The 12,266-nt window shown below is 47.9% G+C and overlaps 1 protein-coding gene across 1 annotated transcript in view; it reads left to right on the top strand.

Annotated features, from left to right (window-relative positions):
* The window catches only part of LOC146340620 (G protein-coupled receptor kinase 5-like), a 129,940-nt gene that overhangs the window by 106,430 nt on the left and 11,244 nt on the right, over nt 1-12,266 (top strand). The window contains exons 5-12 of the mRNA XM_084803916.1: nt 1,904-2,004; nt 2,888-2,980; nt 3,090-3,153; nt 6,217-6,357; nt 7,248-7,438; nt 8,127-8,164; nt 9,425-9,514; nt 11,570-11,778. Coding sequence (XP_084660042.1) covers nt 1,904-2,004; nt 2,888-2,980; nt 3,090-3,153; nt 6,217-6,357; nt 7,248-7,438; nt 8,127-8,164; nt 9,425-9,514; nt 11,570-11,778 — 927 coding nt within the window. The remainder of the gene's footprint in view (nt 1-1,903; nt 2,005-2,887; nt 2,981-3,089; nt 3,154-6,216; nt 6,358-7,247; nt 7,439-8,126; nt 8,165-9,424; nt 9,515-11,569; nt 11,779-12,266) is intronic.

Here is a 12,266-nt window from a genome sequence, read left to right as displayed (position 1 = left end):
CAGCCTTGCATTTAAGCACTTGCCTGGTAGCCGTAAGTAAGAAGGAATTTCATGCAGGCGAGTGAGTGAGTGGGCTGGCAGAGGAGGGATAAAATGCTCTGCCCCGCTCTTTGCCCAGCATAGCAATGTAGTGGGTTGCTGCAGCAGGGATGAAGCTCTCCTTCCCACTTCTGCTAGCCGTTATAGTGAAGGATCACCTCCTCCCATAGTTTGAGATCTTTATCAGAAGCCCTGTTGTGTGTCCCACTAACAAGCTAGGTGAGGTTGGTAGGTACCCGAGACGGGGCCTTTTCTGCAATAGCACTTCAACTGTGGAACTCCTTCCCAACGGAGATCAGCCTGGCTCCATCCATACTTGGTTTTAGACAGGCAGTAAAAACAGTATTGATTTGCCAGAGGTTTTACTTTTAACATTATGTTTGGTCTGTTTTTAAGGAAAGTTCTCTTTTTGTTTTTATGTTGTTGTGATTTCATGGGATTTTATTGCACATTGCTTTGAGGGCTCCCATGGGCAGAAAAGCGATATATAAATACATTTAATTAATAAATGATAGTAATTTAGTTTTCATACAGCCTAGTGACTGTTGTGGACTTTTTTTTACAGGACAAATCTAGAATAATATGATAATTATACTTACACAATTATAAAGTATTGTTTTTACTACACTTATGCCCTTGGACTGTGCCGTATTATATACTTTCAATCAAGTTGATTCAAGGGTGGCATCACCCCCACCCCTTTTCGCTACTTGCGTATGGGTGAAATAAAGGTCATGAGCAGACATGATTAATTCTATTTATTTAAACAAACTTACATGCTGCCTTGCTGCAAGTAGTGCTCACAGCAAGCTAGCAAAAAAGAAAAAAAAAGAGGGGAGGAGGGAAAGAGAGAGGGAGAAAGATAAAAAGTACAATATCAGAAAGCAGTGATACAAAATTGCAAAATACATTGCAGCAGCCAGAAAACTGCATGCCACAGTCCAAAACAGAGCAATAAAAGCAAATGGTCAGCCCCGGACACAGCCAAAATGACTATGAGTACATTTTCAGGTGGACAACGGTTTTTCAGATGAATCAGCGCAAGCCCTCTTCACTTACTCCCCTCTACGTGTTTACTGAGATGTGTGGAATGGAAGCAGGGCCATATCCCTGACATCCACATAGTACTGGCGTCAAGGGTAGGCATGGTCGGATGCCAAGGTCCCACACCCCAGTAGGGGCCCCCTGACAACAGCCCCCTGGAGTTGCTCCACCTCTTCACCATTGCAACCGGCTTGTTCACCTGCTTCTCACTCTGGCCTGGACAACAGTGGTGGTGAGAAGGGAGGGAGGGGACCCATGGAGGGTGTCTTGTCCAATGGCTGTCATTAACCTGGAGCCAGTACTTTATCCACATATTCAGTGCAACACCTGAGAGGGGATGCACAACTGCATGCACACAGGTGCTTCTTTTGAGCACTATGGGGAATGTGCTCACACCAGGTGGCGGGGCTGACAGGCATGCCGATGTCAGAAGTGGAACTGGCTGGTTCAGGCCTCCCCCCCACCCCATGCGTCTGGTACATGTGTGGGGACAGGGGGAGGGCGGGATGAATGGTACAGAGTAGACCGGATGTGATCTTGTTTATGCTTACTACAGAGTTCCTGCTGCCCTTTCATTTTAGAGTCCAAACACTGAATGGTCTGTAAAAATGCAACACCAAGGAGCCAAAGACTCAGTTTCGATACCACTTGGGTTAGGCCAAGGAAGCTGAGCCGGAGGGGAGCAGGGCATGTTCCAGATCTGAGTACCTTGTGGTGGGACAGGGGTGGGGGGCAGGAATGAAATCCAACACTCGAGATCGCACATCTGCAATGAAGGTTGTTAAGTCTGTGCTCATGGCTTTGTTTGTTTTGGTTTTAGACCCTGGGCTATATGGCAGAGATCGGCCAGCCACTTATAAGCCAGTGCATAGAGAACCTGCAGAGAAGCCCTTGCAAAGACCTCTTCAGCAGTTGCGTGCAGTGAGTGCTGGGCCCCTCTGGACTTGTAGATCAGGGAGAAGCGCTGGGTGGGTTTTGCTCCCTGATGATGCAGTCCTGTGCATTTTTATATGGAAGTAAGTCCCAGAGGCTGCATTCAAACATCACAATAAGCCATGGTTTATCACGACAGGATCGAGTCTAGCCTCCCCCTGGGTTTGCATGCTTCCCTCTCCTTCTCAACACAGCTGCAAATAGATTAGAAGCCACAATTTAACTTTACATCCAAACCCCATACTGTAGTTAATCTTAATCATAGTTCATTGGAACCATCCAGTTTCATAAACCACAGTTTAAACCTTATTTCAAACAAACTATAGTTAAGACTAACTATGGTTTGTCAGGGTCAGGTGACACAGCAAGCTGTGGTTAATCAAAACTAGAAGTGAAAGCTTCCACACTCTTCGCACTGCACCGAAGGAGGGATAAGGGGAGCATGCAAGTCCAGTGGGAGGCTGGGCTCATTCCTGTCATACTTCAGAGGTGTTGGACTACAGCTTCCATCATCCCCTGATGATGGGAGTTGTACTCCAACAAATCTGGAGGGCGACAGGTTGAGGAAGGCTAGGATAGACCATGGTTTATCGTGATGTCCAAATAAGCTCTGTAATAAGTGTGCTTAGGATTGCAACCTGAATCATGTAAGAAGGCCCGGGCAAACAGCGATGGAGCTGAATTTCTTCATCAGTTAATTAGAAGTTGGGCGATGCCGGGCAGAAGGCCCTCTTTATCCTAAGGAAAACCACCAAGCAGATGTCCGTACGGATAGCATCCACACCGGCAGCTCCAGTGGTTGGGATTCCATAAGGGCTGCCTGAAGCGTGTGAAAGGGCAGCCCTGATCTGAATTCTGATCTCTTCCATAGGCGTCTCCACGAGTACCTGAGCGGAGCCCCTTTCACGAACTACCAGGACAGCATGTATTTCGACAGATTCCTCCAGTGGAAATACCTGGAGAGGTAAGGCAGCGCCCTGCTTGGCTGGAACACATCTCACTCGCCCCTTTGCCAAATGGGTGCTCATAGGAACGGGCTTTAAGTATGTGTGGTCTTCTTGTTGTTGTTTCAGACAATCAGTGACCAAAGACACCTTCAGGCAATACCGGATCCTTGGCAAAGGAGGCTTCGGCGAGGTAGGGAAGCAGTGGCGACCAGGGCTGCTTCTGCTGTGGGGCGTTAGATTCTCGAGGTTTCATATACATGCTGATCATATATTGGGCCTTCAGTTATAACATTGGTGTTGTTAACCCCTGTCAAACGGTTCATCGCCAGTGTAGGTACTAGCCGTGACCATGGGAAGGCCTTCCCTGACTGATCGCACCGCCCAGTTTGTTGATTGTTATTAGTTCTCTAATTTTAATGTCTTAATTGAGGATGCTTCTCTTTTGATTTTAAATGTTTTAAACGGAGTTTTTTCTTTTCTTTTCTTAAATGTTTTAACAGTGGCTGTTTTGTACTCTACATTTGTTTTGCTGTAAACAGCTTTGAGATGACTTTTTAGATATAAGCAGTCTATAAAATGGTTAAATATATAGGGAAAAAATTGTATCTCGGTGGTAGACCACATATTTTGCTCCATGCTGTGGAAGCCACTTGGGCCTCCAGTGACAAACCTAGGTCAGTGAGAATCCCCAAACTGTGAACCTGATCTTCCAGGAGTTGGCAACCTGGTGCCCTCCAGATGTTTGAGACTACAACTCCTATCAGCCTCAGCCAGTATGGTCACTTACAAGGGACCATGCTGGTTGGCACCAGCTTGCCTACCTCTGCTTTAGGGGGAATTCAGCCCCACCTAGAACAGGGTGGACACCACCTCCTCAGGCTGATGACCCACCTACCAACAGAGCATGTCCAGATTGAGCTTTGGTTTATTGGCCCCTCACGGAATGTGTAATGATCCTAGATATTGACTCACCACGTCTGCTGCTTTTGTTGAATCAGATGTAAGGGAGAAACAGAGCACCTCTCTCCAAATCCCCAGATGACCTCACACAGGGCCAAACAGACATTACTTTAAATGTGTGTCTAGCTGCGATGTCTTTTCCCCTCATTTTTACTCTACAGTAGGCACAGAGACCCCAATCTGAATCTTAAAGCCCCCCCCCCCCCGCATAAGGTTCTGATCCAGATCAGGAGCCCTGCACCTACTCTAGAGGGAAAAAGAAAAAGAAAACAGCCCCATAGTTGCTAGGTACACGTTTAAAGTAATGCCTGTTTTGGCCCTCCGCGATTTCAAGTAGATATTAAAAAGCATGGGAGACAAGATGGAACCCTATGGGATCCTGCAGCATGTATAGCCTATGAAACTTAGGGCTGAGGGGCAGTCTGCTAGCGCCACCTTCTGGAATCAGCTTTTCGGTAGGAATGAAGCACAGCGCTCAGAAACCGTCCCCAGCCCAGAGAGCCTTTCCAGAAGGGTAAACTGGTCAATGATATCAGAAGCCACTGAGATAGTCAGGAGAACGGGCAGGCTCCCTTCCCCTCTGACCTTCTCCTGGCATAGGTCATTCATCCCAGGCCTGAAGCCAGATCACAGTGGATCTAGATCGGCCTTCCCCAACCTGGTGTCCTCCAGATGTTTTGGATTCCCAGGAGCCCCAGGCAGCATGGCTAATGGTCAGGAATTCTGGGAGTTGTTGCCCCAAACGTCTGAAAGGCACCAGGTGGAGGAAGGCTGGTCTCTAGATAACCAGTCGTATCCAGAAATAACCAGAGATGTTACAACCACACTTTGAGCATCTCACCGGAGGGAGATGCAAAAGTTCCACTTGCAGTGTTACAAAGAAGCATAAGTGACTTGTGCTTCCTGATTCTTCCATGTCATTTACTAAAGTTGTTAGCCACCAGGGAGTGTGTGGGAGCTCCATGGTGGAACGGAAAGGAAGGCTATAAATATTTACATAGATAAATTCTTCTGATAATGAACTCAGGTAGTGAGTGCCAGCAGGATTGTAACCGAAATGGTGCCACTGAGAAAGCAAGAGGGAGTATCAGTATGCTCAGGGGAAACCCAAGGTTTGCTGAAGAATGACCCCTCCCCCCGCCCGCAGCCCGGTGAGAACTGAGCATGGTCAGTGGCCATGAAATATAGTGACTGTTGGAGAAGAAAAATGGAACGTGTGGAGGGGATTGGATGCCCTGCTCTGTGGGAATGGGTGGCTAGAAATCTGAACAGGAACTCTGCTTTTAGGAGGGAGGAAACATTGCAGCATTTTTTTACAGGTCGCATTTGTAAATAACATGATGTCCACAATCACTCTAAACTTTTGTTGACACATGTGGACCAGATCACATGGTATGTGTAAACAGGTGCCACTGCGGCCCAACAGCTTTCTGTAATTTTAAGAGCTGCTTCAAAAGGAAACAATTGATAGTGGAGAAGGGGGCAATTAATCCCTTCCCTCCCTGGCCATTTACTTGCTCCAAATCACCCCACCCTCACCCCCTGTGGTTTTACTACCTCCTCCTGTAAGGCTTTAAATGTATGCCTGAAAAGCCACCAGATGAGTGATTTGGAGCAAGGAAAGACTGAAGTGTCCCATCCTGCTCTTCCTTTTGCTTTCTGAAGCAATTTTCATCAAGCCTGAGTTACTTAACGCTTGCACATAACGCCTTTTGGCTCCATAGTGCTTTGATGTGTCAGCACGTGTTTCTTCTTGCTTCTGCTTCTAACATTTGGAGGACTTTAGAACATATGAACCTGCCTTAAACTGAGACAGACCATTGGTCCATCTAGCCCAGTATTGTCAACACTGACTGGCAGGTTTTCAGGCAGGTGTTTCTCCAGCCCTACCTGGAGATGCCAGGCATTGAACCTGGACCTTCTGCATGCAAAACAGGTGCTCTGCCACTGAGCTACAGCCCCTGCCCAGAGTTCTGGGAATGGCATCTGCACTTTGCTTCCAAATTCAAAGGGATGCAATGAGTCTTAATGTGGCACTTGTGATTTTCTCTTGTCCTGAAGAGACATGGAGGGTGGAGAGTCCTTATTCAGTCTTCAGGCTAACTCAAAGTTGAAGGAACATCAGGAACGGGGTGTATTCTGAAGATGCAAAAGGGCCCCCACTTTGGGTGCAGATGCCACTCTTCTTTCCTCAGTGAGTGCCAGGGCCTTGTTTGAGCAGTCTAGGTTCTCTACTGGCCCTCTAGGGACTACTATGTGTACCCCTAACATACCCACCTTGTCTCATCCACAGGTTTGCGCATGCCAGGTGCGATCTACAGGGAAGATGTATGCCTGCAAGAAGCTGGAGAAGAAGCGCATCAAGAAACGGAAAGGGGAGGCCATGGCTCTGAACGAGAAGCAGATCTTGGAAAAGGTCAACAGCCGGTTTGTGGTGAGTATTGGCCTGATGTGTTACTGACCGCACCACTTCACATCTGCCCAGGACTGGCCCCTTTCAGGTGGAAGGAGCCTACCTTTCCAAAATTGCTGTCCTGCAATTTCCATAGCCTTCCCTGCTGCCTTTTGCTAATGCCTGCTGCTTGTACATTATAAGGGGATCAGACGTAGACAAATTCATGACAGATAGGTCTTATCAGCAACTATTGGCTATGACAGCTAAATGAGGCCTCCCAGGTTGAAAGGCAGTCGGCCTGTGGAAGGGAAGGGCTCCAGCACTGGGGTAGAGACTCCAGTCTGAAAACCTGGAGAGCTGCTTCGGCTCAGTATAAACCAGCCTTCCCCGGCCTCATGTCCTCCAGATATGTTGGACTACAATTCCCATCAGTCCCCACCCAGCAGATTGGCTGGGGATGATTGGGGTTGCAGTCCAACACATCTGGAGGGCACCAAGTTGGGGAAGGCAATAGTGCGCTAGATGGACCAGTGGTCCAACTTTGTATAAGGCTGCTCTCTGTATCCCGAAGCCATTGAACACCAGCTGGGGGTGGGGTGGGGGCACACCGTTTGTTTGTTCAAAGCATTTTAATCCTGCTCCTCAGCCAAAAAGGCTCCTTGAATGGCTTACATACAACCAATAAAAATGGGACAGTCCCTGCCCTCCAGCTTACAATCTAAATAGTCATGACACAAAAGGAAAAAGGGATGGGGAGGGAAGAGCAGGGGAAAGCAAGTGCTCTTGCAGTTAAGTAGGACTGCTGCCTTGGTGCCCTGCTTGTGGGCTTCCTGGCAGTATCTAGCTGGCCATTATGGGAAATGGGATAATGGGATAGGGCCTTTGATCTGGACCGGCAGGTCTGCTCTTACGTTGTATTATGCCCACAGGTGAGCTTGGCCTATGCCTACGAGACCAAGGATGCCCTCTGCCTGGTCCTCACCATCATGAACGGAGGCGACTTGAAGTTCCACATCTACAACATGGGCAACCCTGGCTTTGACAATGAACGGGTCATCTTCTATGCTGCGGAGATTTGCTGCGGGCTCGAGCACTTGCACAGGGAGGGCATAGTTTACAGGTAAGCGAGGCAGGCATGATTTCAGGATGCCGGGAACTAAGGAGCGTAGAGGAGCAGTGATGGTGGGGAACTGGGTGTGAAATGGAAGATGGGCGCCTTTCTCATCACGTTGCTGGTGCAGGACAGCATGAGGAAACTATCAGTGTCCTTTGTGTGTGAAGGGTTGGGCATTCTGTGTGGCTGGAGAGTCACTTATGTTGGGGGCCTGCTAGTCTATGGCAAATTAGGCATATTTATTATAACTGGTTTTTTAGCTTTTTAACTGTTTTAATTATTTTTGTGTTAAAGATTTCATATTATGCATTTTGTATTGGAATTTTTGTGAACCGCCCAGAGAGCTTTGGCTATTGGGTGGTTTAGAAATGAAGTTAAATGAATGAATGGTGCCATTTTGACAGCCAGAATGCATGAGCTGCTGGCTAAGGTGATTCTTGGTCAATTTTATGCCTCCTAGGCAGAACTTCAAGCCATCCCAGGTTGATTTGGGAGTGGCTGTTTACGACCCCATCTCCTGTTTCTGAGAAGCAGGCCTTAGCTGGGGCTCAGATATGCTGGTCTTAAGGCGCCCATGTTCGGATGTGCCCAGCAAACACAAATGATCCCATACGCTTTGAAGCATTCAAGAGCCCTAGAAGCCCACCTGGCGGCCTGCTTCTCATTCTGGGTTGTGTCTATGTCTCCCCTGCAGAGATTTGAAGCCAGAAAACATTCTTCTAGATGACGATGGTGAGTGCTGGATGCTTTTCTGCTTCTGAGGTTCTGGGCTTCATTTCTCTCAATGTTCACTTACTCAGCTCAGACAGACATATAGGACAGAGAACTGCAGTAGGGGGTTCACGCATCATTAGGGATGGTCCCATGATTTTTCCAGCACCAGGCATCATAGCAGCCAAGACGTTTCCTCTCCCACAATGGCATTTCCCTGACATACTCACACTGATATTGGTTTTGCTCGCTATCTCTGTACTAGTGTGTGTGTACAAGTGTGTGTACAAATGGGGCCTGCAACAAAATGTTGCAACATGAAGTGCTCCTGTTCAGGGTTCCAGCCAGACAGCCAACCATGTCGTCTTCCAGGATATGCCATTCCATTCCTTCCCAACCTCTGCCACTGCGCATGCTCAGTCCTCATTGGGCTGTTTAGGATTTTTTCCCCCTAATGATTTTTTGTACTTCTACAAACCTTAGTTCTCCCTCAAGCCTACTGGGTACTTCCCTTCTGTGCATAGATGATGCCATTTATAGGAGAAAGGGGCTTAAAAACACAGGAAATGAGAGCACCTCTTTATGGGAAGCTAAGAACATAAGAAGAATTAATATTATTATACGTAAGAAGAGCCCTGCTGGATCAGACTAAAGGCCTATCCAGTCCAGCATCCTGTTTCCTACGGTGGCTAACCAGATGCCTGTGGGAAGCCAACCACAGGACATGAATGCAAAAGCACCCTCCTGCTCACATTCCCCAGCAACCGGTATGAGAGGCATACTGCCTCTGATACTGCAGGTAATATACAGCCATCATGACTAGTAGCCATTGACAGCCTTCTCCTCCATAAACTTGTCTAAACCTCTTTTAAAGCTGCCCAAGCTGCTTGTGGAAGCAAATTCCATAGTTTAAGTATACGCTTCATGAAGAGCACACACCTGTGCACCTTACCTAGGGAGTCATGTAGGTGAACATATGAAGCCACCTTAAACTGAGAGTCTGCACCCCTGGTTAACTCCGACTAGCGGCGAGTCTTCTTCCAGTCCCAATACCTGGGATTGCTTTTATCTAGAGATGCCAGGGATTTGAACCCGGGTCCTGCTGCATACGAACCATGTACTCTACCATTGAACCCAGGAACATCTGCATGCAAACTATACATTCTATCACTGAGCTACAACCTCTCCCCGGAGATCTCTCCAGTGTGGCAGATTATGGGAGAACCCTCCCCACTTCACAACCTGACCTCTGTCACCCATTTCTCTCTTTCTTCCATCTAGGTCACATCCGGATCTCAGATCTGGGGTTGGCCATCAAGATCGCAGAAGGCGACACCATCAGGGGCCGGGTAGGAACTGTTGGCTACATGGGTATGTATTGGAGGACAATTCCAGATCTCAAAGCATTGCTGGGTTTGTGGGGAGCTGGTTCGGTCCACTCGGGGTAGCTTCACAAATCCTCTCTTGCTGGAAGAAGAAGGTGCAGCCTGAACACACACCACCTGGGAAACTTTGCACTTAAGGCCTTGAGATTCTGGAAACCTAAATGTAAGGTCTCTGTTGCCCTGAGCTCCATAGCTGACTCTGGACAATGCCTTCTGAGCAGGGTTCCTTCTATAAGACGAGAGGTGCTAGAATGCAAACCTGCCTGCAGGTATAACCTTTGACCAGGGAATGATTTCCAGATTGACCTGGAAATTATTTGCCAGTTATATGTGAGGTAGTAGGAGCTGTTAATGGATAAGTGAAATGAATCCCTGCTGTTACTTGCTTTATTGTCATTTCAAATCTCCCATGGCTGAAAACTGGCTTGGCCATAAGGCAGGTAATAAATTTGAAGAGGGGAAAAAAGGTTTCGTTTATTATATGCTCCTTGTTTGAGGTACACTAAAATGGTAAAATGCAATAGAACAAAAAACAAAACTTGAGTATGAAATATCTTTTCTAAGATAAAACAGAAATGGTAGCACTTAAAATAATTAAAGAGAACAGCAACGTAAAACTGAAACCCTCAGCAGGTCACAATTTTTAAAAAGAAAATTCTAAAGAGGTGATCATAGATCAGTGTTTAAAGAAAACACTGAAAACGGGGTTGGTTGGTTTCTGAGATGTATATAGGTTGCTTCTCCAGCCAATGCTCCTAAAGGTTCTGGGGTTTAAGTTCTAGTGAGCCCTCGATTATTGAATTATGCATGGTGTGGAGAATGCGGATAGGGAGACTTTTTTCTCCTTTTCACATAATACTAGAACCCGGGGTCATCCCATGAAGCTGATTGGTGGGAGATTCAGGACAGATCAAAGGAAGGACTTCTTCACACAGTGCAGAGTCAAACTATGGAACTCGCTACCACAGGATGTCCTGATGGCCACCAACTTGGATGGCTTTAAAAGCGGGTTAGACAAATGCCTGGAGGAGAAGTCTATCACTGACTACTAGGCTTGAGGGCTAGATGCTACCTCCAGTATCAATATGCCTATGCACACCAGTTGCTGGGGAACATGGGCAGGAGGGTGCTCTTGCACTCAGGTCCTGCTTGTAGGTGTCCCGCACATAGCTAGTTGGCCGTTTGAACAGAACGCTGGACTAGGTGGACGCTTGGTCTGACCCAGCGGGGCTCTTCTTATGTTTTTCTTTTCTTACGTTCTTGGAGTTTCATTTCCATACGAGTACACTGCATAACTGGAGGTTCCAGGAATCTCAGGGGCCATGGGCAATGAATAGGGTTAGAGCTGATAGATATATATTAACGTGCTATGCCAATATGCCTCAAATTTGGTACAAAAAGAAAGATGGATTCTGCAATTATGCAAATTAAGGAAATTATGTGGGGTTCTGCGTGATTTATTCTGCTTATTTGGCTTTTCCCAGACACGGGGAAGGGGCAAGGAGGTATGTAGGTAACTGAAGTACTTCTTTCTCAGCCAGTGGAAATCTTATGCAGCCAGTCTCTGCTTTCTGACATCCCATCAGGTATCTCCTGCAGTAGCTTGCTTTCCCAGCCATAAGGGCTAGAAACTTGCTTTCTTTTTTTTTAAATGAAAGCTGAGATTCTAAGAGAGCAGAATTATTCACATTATATAGAATCATGAAGTTGGAAGGGGCCATTTAAGCCATCGAGTCCAGCCCCCTGCCTAGCGCAGGAAGCTTTCCCCTCCACCTGCACAGAATCATGATGTAAGAACATTGGAAGCTGCCTTTTATCAGGTATATTTGTTCATCTAGCCTGGTATTGTTAACTCTGACTGGCAGCACCTCTCCAGGTTGTCTAGGAGAGAAAGATCTTTTCTATCACCTACTACCTGACCGTTTTTACTGGAGCTGCCAGGGATTGAACCTGGGACTTTCTGCGTGCTCCACCGCTGAGCTGTGGTCTTGCCCCAGTGTGCACAGGTCTGACGGTGCTCCTCCATCCTCCCCTCCCCCAGCTCCCGAGGTGATCAACAACGAGCGCTACTCCTTCAGCCCAGACTGGTGGGGGCTCGGCTGCCTCATCTACGAGATGATCGAGGGCCAGTCACCATTCCGTGCCCGCAAGGAACGGGTGAAGAGAGAGGAAGTGGAGAAGCGCGTGCAGGAGGAACAGGAGCAGTACTCGGACAAGTTCTCCGAAGACGCCAAGGCCATCTGCAAGACGGTGAGTGGAGGGCAGCAGGAGTGAGTGAGAGTGACAGACCGAGACAGAGAGAAGGGACAAGCTGTGCCACGATTCTGGAGGATCATAGAATTCCTGAATGTTGGCCATGTTGGCTGGGGATGATGGGAGTTGTAGTACAACATCTCTGGACCCATGGTTGGGAAAGGCTGTTCTAGAGTCATCCCTGATGGCAGGGCCAGCGACAAGGGTAGGCGTGGTTGGGCACCTGCCAAGGGCCCACACCCCAGCAGGGGCCCACTGACAACAGCCCCCTGGAGTTATTCCTTCCCTTCACCATTGCAACCAGCTCGTTCGCCTGCCTCTCGCTCTGGCCCAGACAACGGTGGTGGTGAGGAGGAGGAGCAGTAGATGCCACTGCCTACTTGCTCGCTGGCTCTCTGCCGGTCCAGAAAGCAAGTGGTAGCGATGATGAGAGAGAGGACGAGGAGCAAAAGCAGCTGATGTCCATTGGTGGTGAGAAGGTAGAC

Source organism: Heloderma suspectum, chromosome 6, assembly GCF_057233095.1.
Source record: "Heloderma suspectum isolate Gila_16-S chromosome 6, 16-S_ref, whole genome shotgun sequence".
NCBI classification, from domain to species: Eukaryota; Metazoa; Chordata; class Lepidosauria; order Squamata; family Helodermatidae; genus Heloderma; species Heloderma suspectum.
Note: the sequence above shows the minus strand (reverse complement) of the source record. Positions and strands in the feature narration are given on the sequence as shown.